The sequence below is a fragment of the Artibeus jamaicensis genome, unplaced genomic scaffold (assembly GCF_021234435.1).
Source record: "Artibeus jamaicensis isolate MK-2021 breed Jamaican fruit bat unplaced genomic scaffold, CSHL_Jam_final scaffold_854, whole genome shotgun sequence".
NCBI classification, from domain to species: domain Eukaryota; kingdom Metazoa; phylum Chordata; class Mammalia; order Chiroptera; family Phyllostomidae; genus Artibeus; species Artibeus jamaicensis.
Window position 1 is genome coordinate 745338 of NW_026522058.1, and position 22130 is coordinate 767467.

At 42.4% G+C, this 22130-nt stretch overlaps 1 protein-coding gene across 1 annotated transcript; it reads right to left on the reverse strand.

Annotated features, from left to right (window-relative positions):
• Positions 1–3806: 3806 nt before the first annotated feature.
• LOC119036557 (non-secretory ribonuclease-like) lies at positions 3807–4651 on the reverse strand. Its single transcript, XM_037128388.2, has 2 exons — positions 4601–4651; positions 3807–4381 (listed from the first exon to the last, which is right to left on the reverse strand). Exon 2 carries the CDS (start codon positions 4374–4376, stop codon positions 3924–3926), a length of 453 nt encoding a protein of 150 aa, XP_036984283.2. The 5' UTR covers positions 4377–4381; positions 4601–4651; the 3' UTR covers positions 3807–3923.
• Positions 4652–22130: the final 17479 nt, after the last annotated feature.

A 22130-nucleotide genomic window follows, 5' to 3' on the forward strand; every position in this document is an offset into this window, starting at 1 on the left:
CATATCTGATAAATTTGCTCTTGATGAGTGACTGATCTCTCCAGGTTTTGCACAGGTCTACTCACCAAGGTTGTCTCACCATCTCTTATTCCTAGGCTCCTGAAATAATACTTTAAGCTTTTGTGCTAATTTTTGGTTTCATACAAGTGTAGGGTGAGGGTCAAACTAACTGTAAATACATTTAAATTTTACCATGGAGTCATAGAATAATAATAATAAACTATGCATATGCAATTATTTAGTTTTAATTAGTCATGCTTTTTCTATCAAATTCATGGATCTTATAGGTAAGCCATTTTAAGTCATTAAACAATTTACACATATGTACTCAAAATTCTACACATATACACCTCTGCCATAACATAGATACCTACACAGAAAATGATTCCTCCCTTACAGACTCAATGAACTTCAAAGTATGTTGGCTGGAACATTGTTTAGTACAAGCCCATGATTTGTAGAGGAAGAAGAGCATGTTGGGATGACCTTCCAAAATTCCACAATCAGGTAGTGGAAAATCTAGACTAAAGCTCCTTTCCTGAGAATTCTATTTCTTTAGTTGAGGTCACATCACAGCCCAATATCACAATCATGAATATATGCATAGACTGTGTTTTGTGAAGTGATGTCATAAAATGATTCATTGTAAACAATCTGTCCAAGGAAATCACTGTTTCGCATGCGTGTTCATTACAGCTCATCGTCCAACTACTCGTGTAAAATATTTCCATAATGTTTGTGCTCTAGGATGAGAGCAGGAGATAAGAGACTCAGGAGCTTTAAGAAATGATGTAAACAGCCCTGGCTGGTGTAGCTCAGTGGAATGAGCGCAGGTCTGCGAACCATAGGATCGCCGTTCAATTCCCAGTCAGGGCACATGCCTGGGTTGCAAGCAAGTTCTCTGCAGGCCAGTTCCCAGCAGGGGACGCACTAGAGGCAACCATACATTGATGTTTCCCTCTTTCCTTCCCTTCCCCTCTAAAGATAAATAAATAAATAAATAAATAAATAAATATTAAAAAAGAAAGAAATGATGTAAACATGAGAATAGAAGAACACACCTACACAGAAAAGATATATGTACTAGTCAATACATCTCTTCCTTCCAGCTAGAAAGTTCTATGTCAAGGAATGAAAGAAAGTTTTTGGTAGAGTTGAGAAGCACTTATGGAGAACAAGAGGGTCAGACAGGAGAACAGTTACTGAAGAAGAGTGTAGAACTCCTTTCTTTAGGGAATTTGGCCCTTTTCTCCTCTTTCACTTCCACCATTCATAGAGGATGTTGGAACTATTGATGTATTAGGACTTTTCACAACTAACAATGTTTTAATTACTCTTAGTCAAATGTAGTAATTATAGACAGAAAATTAATATATTTTAGGAATGCATATGTTGTTATAGGGATCAAGTGAGGGTCAGGATCTTATATGAAAATCAGGAGGAGATAGAATCTGGAGCTGAACTCTACCACAAGCTGTTTCCCAGTGAAGGGTTGAGGAAGTTAATTTCTAGCACAGCAGCCAAATTAATCTCAGGTGACATCCGTGTACTATTTAAATACTTCATTTGATTCTGAATTAGAAACTCCTCTTTACCCAGAGCTCCTCAGCCCTGAAGGGTCTGAATCTCATCACCTCCATTATTGATGTTCATGGTTATTAATGCTCTAGTACTACTAGTCTAGGCTTTTATCTTCCCAAAATGCTAAAACTGCATCTATGTTAGGGATTCCGAACATCCTCCTCATTCTCCTTCTGCTCACTGCATGACCAGCTGCTTTTCATCTTGTTCAGATTTTGTTCCCCTCCACAGGTCTTTCTTGCCTCCTGTCTGCTGTCACTTCCCCAACACACCCAAATTATTGCCATCACATGGCACTGTCTTACTTTTTCCTGACAGTTATCACTAGGAAAAATAACCTTACATGTTTAGCACTTAACCCCAGGAGAGTGTGGCACCATGAGAGAAGAAACCTATCTTTGTTCAGTTTGCATTATTAGTACCTATAATAGTGCCTGGAAGGAAAAACATGCTCAATAGTCCTGGATGAATGAAGAAATGACTGAGGGAAATAATGAAAATACAAAGTGGAGAGAGCTTTGGACAAGTGGGAAGTTGATTACCCCTCTTCTGAGGTGTGGAAGATGCTGCTCCTAGATCCTAGACTGGGAAAAGTCATATGAACTGATGACAGAAGTGATCATGTCCTTCACAAGATAGTGATTCCGCCTTTGCTGTGTTCAGCCTCCTCCTGCTGTTCTGTGTCTAAATGAAGAATGGACATACTTATGCCAGGACTTATTTTACCTAAAGTCAAGGGATTCTGTTGAGCACAGCAATTTTCCAAACCCAGGGTTCTTGTGCAATAGCTTCAGGCTGCAAAACATACCTGGAGGTGCAAAACCACCATTGAGTTCTCTGAGAAAATGCACAAATGCAGCTGCTGCTTGTAGTACTAATAAGAGCAAGCAGTAACCATAGTGGAGTAGTGCTTGCAATGGAAACATTCTCTGCGAGGGCCTTGAAAAGAGAGGTTAGAACTCCCAGTGCCAAGAGCAGAAGTGTAGATTTGATGACTTGCCACATCTGCTCTACCCAAGTCAGACACTCCAAAAAAAAATACCCGCCCCCCCACACTTTCACCAAAACAATCACCTGAATGCTGCTGGTGACCACAGTTTCTCGGGGCCTTTTCCTTTCTGATTCTTATTGAGCCCTGAGTGCAGCCTTGAGAAGGAGGCAGCAGGGGATCTCCATATCCAGCCTTTGTCTCCATGGATCTATAATCCCCTAATGCTGGAGCCTGGATCCTGACCTGAGTGTAAAGGAGCTACTGATTCCCAGTTGGGGACAGCAGTGGAGGCCAGAATGGGCAAGAGTGGCCTCACCCTGGTGAGACATGTCAATATTGGGCCTTCTCCCTGCCCTTCCATGCAACATGGGACAAGATGGCCCTTTACCAGGATACAGAAATTGCCAGGGAAGACTTCCTCTCTTCTCCAGGCAGCACTAGAACCTACCCATGAGCTACTTGAACGAGTGATGTCATTCCATATTTGCCTTCCTTCCTGGACTCATCCCTAGTAAAACCACTAATACCTGTAGAATTGATATACTCACATACAGAAAAACTGTCTTTGAGGTTATAGTTTCTTTTTTTCCTGTTTTTGTCTCATTAAATATGGCAAATTTTTACTATTAAAAAAGATTTTATTTATTTATTTTTTAGAGAGGGGAAGGGAGGGAGAAAGAAAGGGAGAGACACATAAATGTGTGGTTGCCTCTCACACACCACCCCACTGGAGACTTGGCCCACATCCCATACATGTGCCCTGACTGGGAATCGAACCACTGAGCCTTTGGTTCCCAGGCCAGAGCTCAGTCCACTGAGCTACATGATCCACAGCTCCACTTTTTTTTTAACAACAAAAGTTTACATATATATGAAAATTTTATTATTCATTAGCCAGAGAGAATCAAAGACATTTGCTTCCCACTCACTCAGCTGGGCCATTTACCTCTTGAGGTGTAAATATGCAGATCAGTTGATGATTCAGGTTTTCAATTTGAGGAAGAGAGAGAGACTGAGAGAAAAGCCTGAGTTGCTTTGTTTCACAAGAATCCTGTTATCCTCGTGTCTCTCTATTTTCCTCAAATCCCCTATTAGAGGAAGAAAAAAATGATCTGGATGAGATGTGTGTACATGACTGCAGAGGGGCACAAACAGACACGCACAGACGTGTAGATGATTCTGCAAAGAACTTTATTGCAGGTGCATAGGAGCTTCAGCTCAGCAGGGAGGAAAAGGGGTTGTGAGCTGATGGTGAGGGCTGATGCTGATATCCAGGATGGATGGTGGTCTGGGACCATGGCTGTGACCGCAGGGCTGGCTTAGAAGCTTGGCACAGAGGGCTGACCCAGGTTTAGTAGAATCTATCAAAGTGAACTGGAACATTTGTCGTGTCACAGGCAATGCTGTAGTTCTTCACCATGGAATATTGCTGGTAATGGCACTGCAAGTAAGTTGGAGCCTGTCCTGTGGCATTGCAGTAGGTAACATTCACTGCATCTGAGCTCCTATGACAATTATGGCCTTGTCTAAAACAGGGTATATTATGGGTACGACAAAGATTAGCTACAACAGGTAATGTAGTCTTGAGAAAAGTATTTTCGTTTTTGCATATCCTTGGAGGAAGATTATAGCGGTTAATGGCCCGCATTGCGAGGTCGCATAGATTGCTGGTCATATTAATGTGCTGAATTACAAACCACTGAGCTGGGGTTATACCAGGAGGTGGGGCATGGACCCAGATTGTCATTCCCAAGAGCCCCAGCAGCAGGAGACAAAGTTGGGATTTCCGCTGTGTTGGAACCATGTTTCCTGTAAAAAGAGAAGAATATCCTGCTTCCCTGCCCCATAAGTGACAACCCTCTCATCTCTCCCCTTGCAGGGGCCCTGCTATAACTGAGGTTCTATGTCCTTCCCCTTCAGTTGCCCCAAATATGTCTTGTGTTTTGGGCACTAATTCAGCTCAGTTCTCCAACAGTTTTTGTCCCATTGGGGCCCTCCTTTCCCAGGTCAGGGGGCTCATTGTCTTACCCAGTTTCTGCTGTGGCTGCTCTGAGAACAGATCCAGCTGGTCGTCCTGGGGTTCAGGGGCAGCTGGTCTCCCCTGTCCTCTGGACTGGAGATAAAGAGCAGCTTCTGTGGGTGGGGCTTGCAGAGCAAGGAGGGGTCTGAGTATAAGATGTGAAGAAACCCACAGATTGGCACATGGCCCAGTTGTGCAATGAGCCTCTTGTTTTATCCATTGCTGATCAATACATATCCAAGGACAGCTGGCTGCTACTTATGTGGTTCAACTCTAATTGCTGGCATCCCACCCAGGACAGAACTCTGCCTGTGGGTCTGGTTTCTGTCAATGAAAACCACACATTGGCTGTGGAATGGCCTTTGGTTTTATAACTGAACTTGGGACAGACACTGAGGGACAGAAAGACAGGCCTATTTCTCAGAACAAATAGAGCCAGGAAGGCTGTCGGCACTAGAATCCCAGGGCCCCCTCACTTGCATGATCTCCCTGGTTCCATCCACCTCAGCCCAAAGGTCCCCTTCTCAGCACCTCCCTGTGCTGCCAGCCTGAGCTCTGAGTTTCTTGCTGCTTAAAATTCTGAAGGTATGTAGTAGTTTCTGACATATCTTTGAGGTTTGGTTTTATTGGCTCCTCCTTTTTTGGATTCGCTTTGACTTGTTTTAACACTGGCTTGATTTTTGTTCACTTTCTGTGAAATAGTATAACTTGAAAACACCCAGGGAAGAGCCATTGTGGACACTGCCACAGAGTAACCATGTGGTGTCATTTAAAAGGAAATGTGGAGAGAGGGGACAGATATCCCAGTGGGGCAGGCCTCCTACAAAGAGATGTTAAATTTTGGTCCAACTTCTAGGTCAGAAACTTGGAAGTAAGACCTTTCAATGCTAACATATAACATCCCCCCCAAAATAAGTGACATCATTTTTCACTACCTTTCCATAATCCTGTTGTGTGGAAATGCCGTTATTTCACTCTTGATGTTCTCATGTCACCATGGGCACAGTGGTGACCTGCTCAGGACCCAGTGCAGAGCACAGGGAGTCTGCCTTACTATCCCATTCTTGTTCAGATTCAGGAATATCTCTCTTTTGTTATTAAGTGAGTTTTTGTAGTGAATTCTTTGTGGAAGGCATTTTTATAAGGGATGAGGACATAAAAGTGCATTAATATAGTGTCACCCCTTCATGTTGCCACTTCAGGCAGAAAGACCTGTACTCAAGTGTCTATTTTATGAGATGAAAGATATATTCTGCAGACACCTGAGGTGCATCTGGTCACAAACCTCTTCTGATCAGCATATACAGTATGACTTACAATATTGGGTTTTTGATGTTATCTTTTCAAATTGGGATAGTTCCCATAAAATTTGCATTTCTGTCTTATTTTTAAACATCAGGAAATGTTGATTGGTACACTGAGTATCATTACCATAAGGAATCAATTGGAGCTGAGTCAGCGACTTCCCCTGTTGAAGGGGGCAATTGTTCAGGGGTCTCTTCCCCTGGCCCTGCTCCTCCCTACTGATTCGCGTCCTATCTGTTCACTCAGAGATGGAACTGCCTGGCTCCTGCAGACAATGTGTTTATGACCTCTCAGCCTTGTTACTGAGGAGCAGCTCACATAATACCTGCCCAACTTGCAACCTTGCTTATCCTTTAATAAGTGCATTCAGAGCACGTGTGCTAAGATTTTTCTGAATGTTTCCTCCATAGATTTCCTCTATGTGTTTTCAGCTGCCCTTCTGTGCCCCCAGGACTGGCACAAATGATCTAATTTGACACTTAAGATGTTTTAGAGAGGACTTTTTTATATAAAACAGGAATAAATATGTGCCTATGTGAATTTAAATACACTGCAACTTGGTGTAATTTTGCCTCTTCTAGATCAAAGAAACTTCATGGGCTCTCTAGTCCTGCTTTCTTTTTTTTTTTTTTTTAAGATTTTATTTATTTATCTTTAGAGGGGAAGGGAAGGAGAGAGGGAGAGAAACATCAATGTATGGTTGCCTTTTGTGTGTCACCTGCTGGGAACTGGCCTGCAGGGAACCAGCCTGCAACCCAGGCATGTGCCCTGACTGGGAATCGAATCGCAATTGTCTGGTTCGCAGGCCCACGCTCAATCCACTGAGCTACACCAGCCAGGGCTATTCCTGCTTTTTATAATACAACCTTCTGTGCAGGCCAACTTAGTGCACACTTTTGGACAGGATCCCTATTTGTGAACAGGATCCATATTTCCATTGAGATGAATAGCCAGAATTATACCCCGATATTGTCAAATCACTTGGTGAAATCTAGGAACATTTTAAAATATTGTTCCACAAAAAGACTTCCACATTTGTGGTAAAAACCAGTGTTGAGTAAATGGACCTTGGCATTTGTCAATATCTTTTTGAAAAAGGGCCCATGTACAACAGTGTGATTAATGTTCATTGTTTGCAATTTTTCAGCCCTTGGTACTCTTGCAATGTCTGCCCTTAACCTGCTGATAGAGCGATGCTGTCAACACCTTCCTGCACATGGCTTTCCTAGTGCTGGAACTTCTAGCTTGCTTCTCTACATTTCATTTACCCCCTTTTTTTTCAGAGATTCTTCTTATTCTTTTATTTGGGGCCTGTTTCTTTGTCTGCCAATTTCAGCTGTCTTTCTGTATTTGTTTTTATGTGTTAGTAGATCTGCTATACTTCCAGTCTTAGTGGGGCAGCCTTATGTAATAGTTGACCCAGTGGAGTGGTCTCCTTGATAACCTGATCTGGGTGCTCTGGTAATGTCTCTTACATGGGTTGTGTGGTCTCTTCTGGTGTAACTGAGTCTTTTACTTTATGAAATAATTTTTTTAAAGATTTTATTTATTTATCTTTAGAGGGGAAGGAGAGAGGGAGAGAAACATCAATGTATGGTTGCCTTTCATGCATCCCCTGCTGGGAACTGGCCTGCAGGGAACCGGCCTGCAACCCGGGTATGTGCCCTGACTGGGAATCGAACCGCGATTATCTGGTTCGCAGGCCCGTGCTCAATCCACTGAGCTACACCAGCCAGGGCTATGAAATAATTTTTAATTGTATTTTTTCAATACCCTGTAGCCCCCTTAAACCTCCCTCCCCCTGCTATCACCACACTGCCATCCATTTCCACGAGTCCTTTTTCTTTTTTGCCCAATACCTTTCCCTCACCTCCCCCCTTAGCTGTCATCCTGCTATGTATGAATCTGTCTATTCTGCTTGTTAGTTCCGTTTGTTCATTAGATTCCACATATGAGTGAAATCAGTTAGTATTTGTCTTTCACTGCCTCGCTTATTTCACTTAGCATAGCATTCTCTAGGTCCACCCTAGAGAATACTGTCACAAAAGACAAAGGTTTCTTGTTTTTTACAACTGAGTAGTCCATTGTGTCAATATCCCATAGTTGTTTTATCTACTCATCTATGATGGACACTTGGGCTGCTTCCATATCTTGATGGTTGTAAATAATGCTGCAATGAACATAGGGGTGCTTATGTCCTTTGGAGCTGGTGTTTTGGTTTCCTTTGGCTGTATTCCCAGAAGTAAAGTTGCTGGGCCAAAAGGCAGATCCATTTTTAATTTTTTGAGGTATCTCCATACTGCTTTCCACAGTGGCTGCACCAATCTGCATTCCCACCAACAGTGCAGAAGTGTTCCTCTTTCTCCACATCCTTGCCAGCGGTTGTTTTTTGACTTATTGATGACAGCCATTCTGACACATGTGAGATGGTGTCTCATTGTGTTTTTAATTTGCATCTCTCTGATGATTACTGATGTTGAACAACCTTCCATATGTCTATTGGACATGTGTATGTCATCTTTAAAGAAGTGTCTATTCAGGTCATTTTTCCCATATTTCAGTTTGGCTGTTTGTTAAGTTCTTTAAAAAGTTTAGTTATTAAGTCCTTATCTGAGAAAATTAAAATGAGAAAGTAAAGGTTTTAGGTGCTGTGCACCACTAGGTCTTTGGTTCTTTAGGTAAACCAAGCCATCATATATAAAGAGCTAAATTTTGCTTCTAACTATTTAATTTTTTGTAATTGTTTTAGTGCAAGGGGAGATAAAGTGCCTTCCAGATAAGGTCGAGTTAAAGAAGTTCATCATCACCAAGCCATTTAAAAACATTTTATTTTAATTGTTGTTCAAGTACAGTTTTCTGTCTTTTATTCCCATCTCAGCCCACCCACCCCTCCCTCCCCTCTTCCCCCCCCATTTTCATCCCCCTAGTTTTTGTTCATGTGTCCTTTATATTTGTTCCTGTAAACCCTACCCCTTTCCCCCTGAAATTCCCTCTCCTCTTTCCTCTGGTCACTGTTAGCCTGTTCTCTATTTCAGTGTCTTTGGTTATATTTTGCTTATTTATTTGTTTTGTTGTTTAGCTTCCTGTTAAAGGTGAGATCATATCGTATTTGTATTTCAACACCTGGCCTATTTCACTCAGCATAATGCTTTCCAGTTTCATCTGTGCTGTTGCAAAGGGTAGGAACTCTTTCTTTCTGCTGCTTAGAATTCCATTGTGTAAATGTACCATACTTTTTTAAAAAAGATTTTATTTATTTATCTTTAGAGGGGAAAGGAAGGAGATATGGAGAGAAATATCAGTGTATGGTTGCCTCGCACGTGTCCCCTGCAACCCAGGCATGTGCCCTGACTGGGGACTGAACCTCGATACTCTGGTTCACAGGCCTGTGCTCAATCCACTGAGCTACACCAGCCAGGGTGTAGCATATTTTTTTGATCCATTTATTTACTGATGGGCATATAGGTTGCTTCCAACACTTGGCTATTGTAAATTGTGCTGCTATGAACATTGGGGTGCATAGGTTCTTTTGGATTGGTATTTCAGGGTTCTTAGGATATAATCCTAGCAATGGAATTGCTGGGTCAAAAGGCAGACCCATTTTTAGATTTCTGAGAAAATTCCATATTGTTTTCCATAGTGGTTGTACCAGTCTGCAATCCCACCAACAACCCCTTTTCTCCACATCCTCTCCAACACTTGTTGTTTGTTGCTTTGTTTATGATGTCCATTCTGACTGGTGTGAAGTGGTATCTCATTGTGGTTTTGATTTGCTTCTTTCTGATAGCTAGTGATATTGAGCATCTTTTCATGTGTCTCTGGATGCTCTATATGTCCTCCTTGAAGAAGTGTCCGTTCAAGTCCTTTGCCCATTTTTTAATTGGGTTGCTTGTCTTTTTCGAGTGGAGTTGTGTAAATTCTTTATATATTTCGGAGATTAAACCCTCGTCTGAAGTATCATTGGCAAATATGTTTTCCCATACGGTTGGTTCTCTTTTTATTTTAATACTGTTTTCTTTAGTTGTGCAGAAGCTTTTCATTTTGATGAGATCCCATTTGTTTATTCTTTCCTTTAGGTCCCTTGCTCTAGGGGACATATCAGTAGAAATATTGCTACGTGAAATATCTGAGATTTTCTTGTGTATGTTCTCCTCTAGGACTTTAATGGTGCCACAGTTTATATTTAAATCTTTTATTCACCTTGAATTTATTTTTGTGTATGGTATAAGTTGGTGCTTGAGTTTCTATTTTTTTTTCCATGTACCTGTCCAGTTCTTCCAACATTATTTGTTGAAGAGGCTATTTTTACATCACTTTATGTTACTGTCCCCTTCGTCAAATATTAATTGACTGTAGAGACTTGGGTATATTTCTGGGCTCTCTGTTCCATTGGTCCATGTGTCTGTTTTTATGCTAGTACCAGGCTGTTTTGATTACAGTGGCCTTGTAATACAGTTTGGTATCAGGTATTGTGATCCCTCCTGCTTTTCTCTTCTTTCTCAGAATTGCAGCAGCTATTCAGGGTCATTTGTAGTTCCATATAAATTTTTGAAGTGCTTGTTCTATGTCTGTGAAATGTGCCATTGGTACTTTAATAGGTATTGCATTGGGTATTATGCACATTGCCCAACATGGGTGATGGACATTTGGGTAGTATGGACATTTTGATGATGTTAATTCTTCTGATCCATGAACACGGTATATGTTTCCATTTGCTTGTGTCTACCTTGATTTCTTTCTTCAGTGTTGTGTAGTTTTCTGAATACACCAAGCCATTATTATATGAAACATTAAAGAGACTTATCTAAGAAAAGGAAGATGAAAAATTTGATCAGTGAAATAACAACAAACTCACAACAATCAATGAATGAACCTAAAAGAAAAGAAAAACAATGAAAACAAAAACTAAGCGAACAACCAGCACAGGAACTGAATCAGAGAAATGGACATCACACGGAGGGATTCCACTGGGGAAGGGGAATGGAGAAATAGAGGGAAATGGTACAGGGAAGAAGAAACATAATTAATAGGCATAAAATAGATGAGGCGAGATAAAAAATGGTATTGGAAACAGAGGACTCAAGAACTTATATGTACAACCCATGGTCATGAAGTAAGGGGGTGTGGATGCTGGAGGGTTGTGGGGGCAGGGTGGAGGGGGATAAAAGAAGAAAAAAATGGGAAAATTGTAATAACATAATTACTAGAAAAACTTTAAAAACTGCAAAAAATAAAGTGGATGATTAAATGGATAACTACAATAAGTAAACCTATCTTTACAGATTGGGGAAATAAAACTAACAAGCCTAATGCCACTAATTAGGCCTATTTGATGTTTGGAAAGTAGATTTCAATCCCGTTGTCCCCCTTAAGGATAAAAGTGTCTTAGTGATGATCCGTATGTATTCTCATTGACTAGAAGCATTCCCAGGTTGAAGGGCTACAGCAGCAGCAGTTACTTCTTAATACTTCTGTAAAGGGTTTATTTTCCTGATTGGAAAATTGCCACAGGTCCCATAGGTGGGGGAACCCATTTTACTGGATGAATTTTGCACCAGGTGGAAATCTTTGCTGACATTGGAACATTTTTATTGTGCTTATCCCTGGTCCTCTGGTTTTATAGAACAAACAAACAAACAAACAAACAAGGTAGTTAAATTTCAATTAGGAAACTTGTTAAGCTCCCTGGCCTAAAGCCCTTGCCTTGGTATTGTTTAGCTTAAGATCCATTTCATCAACTGTCCCTTTCTAAGACTGTGTCAAGAAGACCTATGAAAGTAGATGAAGGAATTTGCAAACCTATCTATTAAGGAGACCTTATAATTTACTGCGAAGAACGTATAAATCTCTTAAAATAAATAGAAGCTCATAGAGAAATCTTTTCATAGCATGCTTTCAGGAGACCAAGTCATTAAACATCATGGTCTATGACTTGGAGGTATTCTACATTCACAGCCATCAAAGCACTCTCTGTATCCAGGAGTCTGTCTCTGTTCTTGTTTGCTGAGTTTGTTTTTTAAGTTCAATTGTCGATAGATACATATTTGTTTCTATTTTATTGCTCTTAGTTTTGCTCTTCTTCTTTTTCTTTAATAAGTTCCTTTAACATTTCACATAAGAATGGTTTGGTGATGATGAACTTTTTTAGTTTTTTCTTGTCTGGAAAGCTCTTTATCTGCCCTTTGATTCTAAATGATGTCTTGGCTGGGTGCAGCAATCTTGGCTGTAGGTCCCTACTTTTGTTGACTTTGAATATTTCTTGCCAATCCCTTCTAGCCTACAAAGTTTCCTTTGAGAAATCAGCTGACAGTTTTATAGGAACTCCCCTGTAGCTAACTAAGTGCTTTTGTCTTGCTGCTTTTAAGGTCTTCTCTTTATCTTTGACCTTTGGCATTTTAATTATGATGTGTCTTGGAGTGGACCTCCAATATAAAAATTGTATTATATTCATTATGCTATTACAGTTGTCCTGATTTTTCCCCTTTGCTCCCCTTCACCAAGCACCCCCCACTTCCTCAGGCAGTCTTCCTATCATTGTTCACATTCATGGGTCATGTATATAAGTTCCTTGACTACTGCATTTCCTACAGTGTACTTGACATCCCCATGATTATTCTGCAATTACCCATTTGTACTTCTTAATCCCTTCACCTCTTCACTCATTCTCCCTGTCCCCACTCCTATCTGGCAACCATCTGGTAACTCACTTCTTTTGCTGCTTTTAAGATTCTCTCTTTATCTTTAACCTATGGCCTTCTAATTATGATGTGTCTTGGAGTGGGCTTCTTTGTATCCATCATAATTAGGATTCTCGGATCTGCATGTCTATTTCCTTCACCAAATTAGGGAAGGTTTTTCCCCCACTATTTTTTCAAATAGATTTTCAATTTCTTGCTCTTTCTATCCTCCTTCTGGCATTCCTGTGATACAAATGTTGGAACTCTTGAAGTTGTCCCAAAGGCTGCATATGCTATCCTCATTTGTTTGGGGTTTTTTTCTTCTTGTTGTTTCGACTGGTTGTTTTTGCTTCCATATTGATTTGGTTCTTGGCTTCATCCAATCTACTGTTGTTTCCCCATAAATTGTTCTTTATTTCATTAGTGTATCCTTCATTTCTGACTGGGTCTTATTTATATTGCTAAGATCCTCACTAAGTTCCTTGAGCATCCTTATAAACAGTGTTTTGAATTCTGCTCCTGATAGATTGCTTATCTCCATTTCATTTAGCTCCTTTTCTGGCGTTTTGATCTATTCTTTCATTTGAACCATGTTTATCTAGTCATTGGGCAGCCTCCCTGTTTTTGTTTCTACATTTTAGGTAGAGGTGCTTTGACTCCTTGTCTTGGTAGTATGGCCTAATATACCAGGTGTCCTGTAGAGTCCAGTGGCACCGCCTCCCCTGTCACCCAAGCTGGGTACTTAAGGTGCACCCCCATGGGCACTGCATCTTGTAGTTGAGCCTTGGTTGCTGTTGGCAAGTCAACAGGAGGGACTTACCAAGGCCAATCAGCTGCAAGGACTGTCTGCTGTCTGTGATCACTGACCACCAACTTTTGCCCTCCGTGGAGGATCAGCTGAGCAATGGCAGGGTGGTGGTACTGTAACAGGGTGCAGCCAAGGGGGTGGCAAATGGGGATATGTAATGGGATCTAAAACTCAGGGTGTCTAGGAAATATTTAAAAAATATATATGTATATGATATGTCCTCATCCTCACAAGTCTGAGCTGGGGGATGGGACACATGGAGCAGGGCCATTGAGAGTTGTTTTGAATACCAACAGCTTTGCAGATAAGCTCTGGAATGGTCATTTAACATATCTATAACCTTTAACTAGTTTCATAGATATGTTAAATAGCTGTGGTCATGCTTTGAGCCAGGGGGTGGGAGTGACTTCAATTCATGATATAACTGGAAGGCTACTCCCTCTGGGTATAGCACCTGTGTAAAAGCTTGCAGATGATTGGCTCTGCACTACAGGGTTACAACTGCCTGGACTTACTATGGCATCCCAGTAAAGCTGGAAGAATATGGGAATGCTGGCAGGTGTTACTGATTGTGGGAGGAGTTGGAAATGGGGCCACAGAGGAAGATTGGCTCTGGGATTTAAACCCAGGCGCATGAGCCATGTGGGGCTAGTTGGGACTACTTGGCCTTGGGATGCTCCCTTTTTGCCATGTGGCTTAGCAAGCAGGAGAGAATTTGCCTGGAAGAAAAGGGGTGAAAGGATTCTTGCTGGTGGGCCATGAGAAGGTGCCACATGGTTCTGGATTAACTGGAGAATGTGGTGGCAATACAGCTGATGGTGTCGGAACCAAGGGGCTACCTGGACCATGGACTTCTACTTCTTTTCCTGAGATATGGTACCCTGGCCCGGGCAAAGGGGAGAAGGATGGACTGTGTGTTTATGGATATTCTAAAGGATTTTAGTATTTTTAATGAAGACATTAAGTCATTACTCTAAGTCTGTATAAATTTTTAAATAAATAATCCCTCTCCTTTTCACCAATCTCTGGCATTGAGATTGGCTTTCTCTGGTGGCAGGTGAGGAGAACCTAGTATGGGGTGGGGGACCCTCAGAGCTCAAGGGTGGGTCCATTCAGTAACAGCATATCATTCGCCCCCTCCTGGGTCTGTTCTGTAACAGTACTCACACATGGTCTGTAGCTGTTCATTGGGAGTGCTGGCCCTGGGTGGTGCAGGCTGAGATCAGCACTTAACCTTTGTTTTTCCTGGGGTACCCTGACTGAGCTATAAAGCAATCTGAGATGGCTGTTACTTGTGCTGGGCCTGGAGATTCCCAGGTGGAGCCAAGCTGTGAATCTAATCTGGCATCTGCTAGGGCTCACTGAAGACAGCTGTTGCTTGTTTGATAGGATTTAGGAGCCAAGACCAGCCATTTTTATGGAAAATCAGCTTGAGTGGTCTGGCAAATTGGGTGGGGCACAGCCTCTGGGGATCTCCAAGGCAGGTCAAATAGTGTTAGCTAGACTGATGGAGTCTCAGATATGGTACCAGTTTACCAGCTCTCTGGTGCTCCCATTTAACCATGGGACAATGGCCTCTGCTTGCCCCAGGGCCAGACACTTCACTTTCTCCCATTATACCACTGGTGCTTTTCAAGCTGCTACCTCAGTGCTGGAGCTCATAGGGAGTGAGTGTGAGTACGTGGGTCTGTGGGTTCTTTAGGAGGAACTGCTTGGGGCTCCAGAAGTTTCTTCCACAAATTCAATCCCTACTAATTTTTGCAGCAAGAAGTTGTGGGGACTTATTTTCCTGGCACCGAAATCCTGGGATGGGGCTGGGACTCCCTGCTCCTGAGATATTCCTCCTGAATTTTTATACAGCCTGTTCCGTGTAGTGCCCCTCCTACCACTTTGAATAGATGTGGCTTCTTTAATTCCGTAGCTGTCAGACTTCCACGCAGCTCAATTTCCAATGTTCCTGAGTGATGGTTGTTCTATCTTTTTTGTTGTAATTTTGATATGGTTGTGCGAATAGACAAGCCCTGTCTGCCTGTGTCGCCATCTTGACTGGCGACAGATGCAGTTTTTGTGTTCCACTGAGTCACTCTGAGTCATGTGTGAGCTTCGACTCTTATAGAAAACTCAGAAGGCATGGCAACTCTTATGAAAGGCTATTTTCTGTAGAGTTTAGATTTCAACATTTCTTTTGCATGCTGAATAAATCCAGTTATAAATCGTAATATTCCAACGTCTAGAGTGGCTGTCAGTAGGACTTCCTGAGACTGCCTCACTGCGATTTTAAAAAGTTGAGAGGGACAATAGAACCACAAACAACTTCTCAATTGGTTGGGGTCAACTAGGCCACTGTGCAATACATCTGTGGTCAGGATACACATATATTTGTGGATCCCAGTACAAAGGAGGCTACATAGCTTGTTTAAAAGTCATTCAAAGACTTCAATAAATGACTTAATTATGTACTCCACTTGATGTGGATTATTTTTGTTTTGCAGATAACTGCTGGTGACTGAAGGTGGAAGCAAATAGCTCTCTCATGGAGTTAAAAAAGTAAATGAAGGATTCATTCCTACTTGTTGTTTGGTATGTCCCAACTCTTTCCTTTACTCCTTGGAATTTCACCTACATGTGAGAGTGAATATCTGATGAATTCAGTAGTGTGGTGACTTAGCATTTCTGGGTCCTAGAGTTTGGTGCCAGATTTGATAATGTCTAGATGAAGAAATGGGGTTGCTAGGCTAACTCAGTAAGAATGTAGGATGTGGATTAATCTATTCAAGGTTCCTGTTGTCCATGGTGATCCCCCTGCTACCCTGCTATACTAAAGCATCTCACCTCACCCATTCTGAATCCAATAAATATTGGCAGTGCTGAGAATTCTGAAGTATGCATGGACCTTCTTATGTGATGAACATAAATGAGATTGGGAAACAAATGACAGTATACTTTGCCTTATTTCTGTGTGCATTTTGAGTGGGAAATTCCACTAACCTGAATAAAGTTGTGGATCAGAAAAAGGCTATTTTTCATAGGTAATTTGAATTAGAAAGACGAACAGAATTTCTGTGCTCCCTTTCCTACTTATTGCATCATTGCTTCATGGAATTTAAATGGAAACACTGTCTCTAAACTCTCAATATCAAGCAGAAACCAAGCACAGTGTTTGGCTTAGATTTCTGTCCTCTAGTGCCCTCTGACCAGACAGTGGGGTCTCCTCTCCCTGATCTGAGGGTCAATCCAGACAACCCCCTCTAGCTGCACTGATGCCTGTGACCTGCAGTGTTCCTGATGTTAAAACGTAAAGTGAAACAACCGCAGTATGAGCCACCCTTGTACCTCAACCTGGACTTTTCGGACTGTGCTACAACCATTAACTTCATTTAGTCTTTCCAGACTGCTTTCAGGATGTGGTATCATTCTGTTTTCATAAAGTCAGAAATGGAGTCTTTGAGAAGGGAAGTGAACTCCAAAGAATGTGTTCTTAGAATATGCTGATGTGAACAATGAACTTCTTGGGATCAGTGCATCAGGAAGATGTCTGATGTCTGTTGCTCAGGGTAGTATGAGCCAAATCTTGGTTTCTTCATCTCTGAACACAGAACCCTACTTGCTTTGATTTGCATCATCCATCTGCCTGGGAGGGGGACCTGCCCCTGAGCTTCAGGGTCCCCAGCTCCCTGTGATGTCAGCCAAGTCCTCAGCTGCCTTTGCAGGATGGAGGGATGCAGAAGAGAAGGAACAGGGTATTGGCAAGAGGGTGGGGAAGCCATGGCAAGGCAGGAGGCAGGACATGGCTGTGGAGAGGGGAATAGGATGGGCCTTTAGAGTGAGAGAATGACCCTGTGCTTTACTGGGATAAGAAGACTCTTCTGTTTCCCTGTCCTTCCACCTCTGATTGGGCATTGAGCCTGATGACTCTAAATGAAAACATATCTGGTGTCTGCATTTTCTATTCTGTTCCCTTGTTATTACTCTCACTTGAGCCTTTAGCATTTAGCCTTGATACTGGAATCTCCCTACTCTTACTCTCAACTCCACACCTGTCTCTCCAGTAAGCACTGTAAACATAGCAGCTGGCCTGACCTTTAGGTCACATTATTCTAGAGCTTAACAAGCTCTAATTGGACCCCACTGGAAATGACTCTTACCTGTGTCTGCACAGTTATGTAGCATCTTTACCTCATTAATCTGTCTCATTAATGTCCATGCTTATAGTGGACTTGTTCTGCTGGTATAACATTTATTCCTCCAACTTGCCCTGTCTGCATTCACATTGTGCCTTTTGACCTTCTGTCTTTCTGTGGTGGGATGTATCTCACCATGGTCTCTGCATGACCAGCTGCTTCTCTTCATGCTCAGAACTTATTCCCCTCTTGGGCCCTTTGTGGTTGCACTTTCAGAATCACCTTCATGAACACATACACATTCTGTATTGCATTGATCTCTGTAATCTTTACTCTGACACATCACCTGGACAAGTTGTTTTCTATTTTTATTCTCTTCCTGGTAAAATAAGCACTGTTGGGGGAGAAACCTTTATGTACTCACCTGCTGTCATGTCCTCTTTAGAGGTATGTCTGGATCAGAGGGTTTGCTCAACAGATACCTGCTGGGTGGATGAGTGAATGAGGGCAGCATAAATGAAGACACTAGGGAGAGAGACCTTGGGGCAGCTGGGTGATGGATCTCTCTAGTGTGTACAAGTCTGGGAGGAGACATATGCTCTGTAACTGAGGAGATGAACATGTGGTGCATCTTATTTTATAGGACATGTGGCTCCCACCTCCTCCTGTGATATTCCAGGGCTGTTGGAAGCATGAGCTCATTTCCTGCTACTTGTGATTAACCTAGTGTCAATGGATGCTGTGGAGCACTGTAATTTCCCACACCCTGTGTGCCTTGCAATTCTTTGAATTAACAGACTCACCTGGAGGAGTACAACTTAGATGGCTTCTCCACATGCGTTGCTTGAATGCAGTTTGTGTCTGAAGTACTACAGAGCAAGAATTACTAATACATGAAAGGCAGGTGGCATTAGAATTGCTACATCTCTGGGGTTGGAAGAGCAGCTGAGAACAAGATGTCAGAAACCCTAGACAGAGGTAGAGGCGGAGATTTGGTGATATACCTCCTCTGCTCTAGCCTAAATCAACATTCCAAAAAGACACTCCCAACACACCCCACCAGTCACCCAAAATGTTGAATGCCACTGCTGACCACAATTTCTAAGGGGCTTTTCCTCCTGTTCCTCATTCAATACTGAATGCAGCTTTGAGAAGGAAGTGGGCAGGGGATCTCAATACCCAGCCCCTGACTCCATGGCTCTACAATCCCCTAATGGTAAAGCCTGAGCCCCTTCCTGACCTGAGTGTGAAGTAGCCACTGATTCCCCCTTGGGTACAGCAGTGGAGGCCAGAATGGGCAAGAGTGGACTCATCCTTATGGGATATCTCAGTGTTGGGCTTCCTCACTGCCCTTCTATCCAACATGGACCAACAGGCCCCTTTACCAAGATGCAGAATTTGCCAGGAAAGACTTCTTTCTCCCTCTTCTCCAGGCAGCACCAGAACCTGCCCAAGGACTACCTAAACGAGTGATCTCATTCCAAATTGCCTCCCTCCCTGTACCCACCCCTAGTAAAATCACTAATATCTGTGGAGTTGATACACTCATTTATAGAAAAAAATATCTATGAAGTTAAAGTTTTTCTTGTTTGTTTTTATCTCATCAAATATGGCAATTTTTACTTTTTTTTTACAAGAGTTTGCATATATTATGGAAAATTTACTACTCATTAATCAGAATAAAAGACATTTGCATCCTACTTACTCAACTGGGCCATTTACCTTTTGGGTGTAAATATGCAGATCAGTTGAAGCTTCAGCTTTTCAACTTGAGGCAGAGAGAGAGGGAGGGAGAGAAAAGTCGGAGTTGCTTTATTTTACAGGAATCCTGTTATCCTTGTGTCTCTCTATTTCCCTCAAATCCCCTATTAGAGGAAGGAAAAATGATCTGGATGAGATGTGTCTACATGACTGCAGAGGGGCACAAACAGACACGCACAGATGTGTAGGTGATTCTGCAAAGAAGTTTATTGCAGGTGCACTCAAGCTTCAGTTTAGGGGAGAGTATCAGGGGTTGTGGACTGGTGGTGAGGACTGATGCTGGTATCCAGGGTGGATGGTGGCCTGAGACCATGGCTATGACTTCAGGGCTGGTGCAGGAACTTGGCACAGAGCTCTGGCTTAGAGCTTAGTAGACTCTATCCAAGTGAACTGGATGGTAGTAATTGTTACAGGCAACATCGTAGTTCTTCCATCCGTTAGTTTGGTGGTATTGGCATAGTGTATACCTTCGTGCAGGTCTTGTGAGGATGCAGTTGGTAATAGACACAGGAAGTGGGCTGCTATGACAATTTGTATTGAGTCCACTAAGGCAGGTTATATTTCTGCCTCGACAGACCTGAGCTACAGAACTAAGGGATGTGTGAAGGAATGTATTTTGGTTTTTGCATATCCTATGAAAAAAATTATAGCGGTTGATTGCCTGCATTGCGATGTTGCATATATTGCTGGTCATATTAATGTGCTGAATAACAAACCACTGAGCTGGGGTTATACCAGGAGGTGGGGCATGGACCAAGATTGTCATTCCCAAGAGCCCCAGCACCAGAAGGAGAGAAAGCCGGGATGTTGGAACCATGTTTCCTGTAAAAAGAGAAGAATCTCTTACATCCCTGCCCAGCGGTAACAACTCTCTCATCGCTCCCCTTGCAGGCACCCTGCTGTAACTGAGATTCTATTTTTTTCCTTTTCTGCTTGCCACATTTGTCTTGTGTCTTAGGTACTAACCTAGGCTCAGTCCTCCCACAGTTTTGTGCCACCTCTTCCCCTCCTCTCCTAGGTCAGGGGGCTCATCATCTTACCCAGTCTCTGCTGTGGCTGCTCTGAGAACAGATCCAGCTGGTCTCCACTGTCCTGTGTACTGCAGATACAGAGCAGCTCCTGTGGGTGGAGCTGGCAGAGCAAGGAGGGGTCTGAATGTAAGATGTGAAGAAACCCACAGATTGGCACATGGCCCAGTTGTGCAATGAGCCTCTTGTTTTATCCATTGCTGATCAATACATATCCAAGGACAGCTGGCTGCTACTTATGTGGTTCAACTCTAATTGCTGGCATCCCACCCAGGACAGAACTCTGCCTGTGGGTCTGGTTTCTGTCAATGAAAACCACACATTGGCTGTGGAATGGCCTTTGGTTTTATAACTGAACTTGGGACAGACACTGAGGGACAGAAAGACAGGCCTATTTCTCAGAACAAATAGAGCCAGGAAGGCTGTCTGCACTAGAATCCCAGGGCCCCCTCACTTGCATGATCTCCCTGGTTCCATCCACCTCAGCCCAAAGGTCCCCTTCTCAGCACCTCCCTGTGCTGCCAGCCTGAGCTCTGAGTTTCTTGCTGCTTAAAATTCTGAAGGTATATAGTAGTTTCTGACATATCTTTGAGGTTTGGTTTTTTTTGGCTCCCCCTTTTTTGGATTCGCTTTGACTTGTTTTAACACTGGCTTGATTTTTGTCACTTTCTGTGAAATAGTATAACTTGAAAACACCCAGGGAAGAGCCATTGTGGACACTGGCACAGAGTAACCATGTGGTGTCATTTAAAAGGAAATGTGGAGAGAGGGGACAGATATCCCAGTGGGGCAGGCCTCCTACAAAGAGATGTTAAATTTTGGTCCAACTTCTAGGTCAGAAACTTGGAAGTAAGACCTTTCAATGCTAACATATAACATCCCCCCAAAATAAGTGACATCATTTTTCACTACCTTTCCATAATCCTGTTGTGTGGAAATGCCGTTATTTCACTCTTGATGTTCTTATGTCACCATGGGCACAGTGGTGACCTGCTCAGGACCCAGTGCAGAGCACAGGGAGTCTGCCTTACTATCCCATTCTTGTTCAGATTCAGGAATATCTTTCTTTTGTTATTAAGTGAGTTTTTGTAGTGAATTCTTTGTGGAAGGCATTTTTATAAGGGATGAGGACATAAAAGTGCATTAATATAGTGTCACCCCTTCATGTTGCCACTTCAGGCAGAAAGACCTGTACTCAAGTGTCTATTTTATGAGATGAAAGATATATTCTGCAGACACCTGAGGTGTATCTGGTCACAAACCTCTTCTGATCAGCATATACAGTATGACTTACAATATTGGGTTTTTGATGTTATCTTTTCAAATTGGGATAGTTCCCATAAAATTTGCATTTCTGTCTTATTTTTAAACATCAGGAAATGTTGATTGGTGCACTGAGTATCACTACCATAAGGGATCAATTGGAGCTGAGTCAGCGACTTCCCCTGTTGAAGGGGGCAATTGTTCAGGGGTCTCTTCCCCTGGCCCTGCTCCTCCCTACTGATTCGCGTCCTATCTGTTCACTCAGAGATGGAACTGCCTGGCTCCTGCAGACAATGTGTTTATGACCTCTCAGCCTTGTTACTGAGGAGCAGCTCACATAATACCTGCCCAACTTGCAACCTTGCTTATCCTTTGATAAGTGCATTCAGAGCACGTGTGCTAAGATTTTTCTGAATGTTTCCTCCATAGATTTCCTCTATGTGTTTTCAGCTGCCCTTCTGTGCCCCCAGGACTGGCACAAATGATCTAATTTGATACTTAAGATGTTTTAGAGAGGACTTTTTTTATATAAAACAGGAATAAATATATGCCTATGTGAATTTAAATACACTGTA

What these genes read in the sequence shown, in the direction of transcription:
- LOC119036557 (XM_037128388.2), bottom strand. Translation starts at nt 4,376, where the DNA reads ATGGTTCCAACACAGCGGAAATCCCAACTTTGTCTCCTGCTGCTGGGG.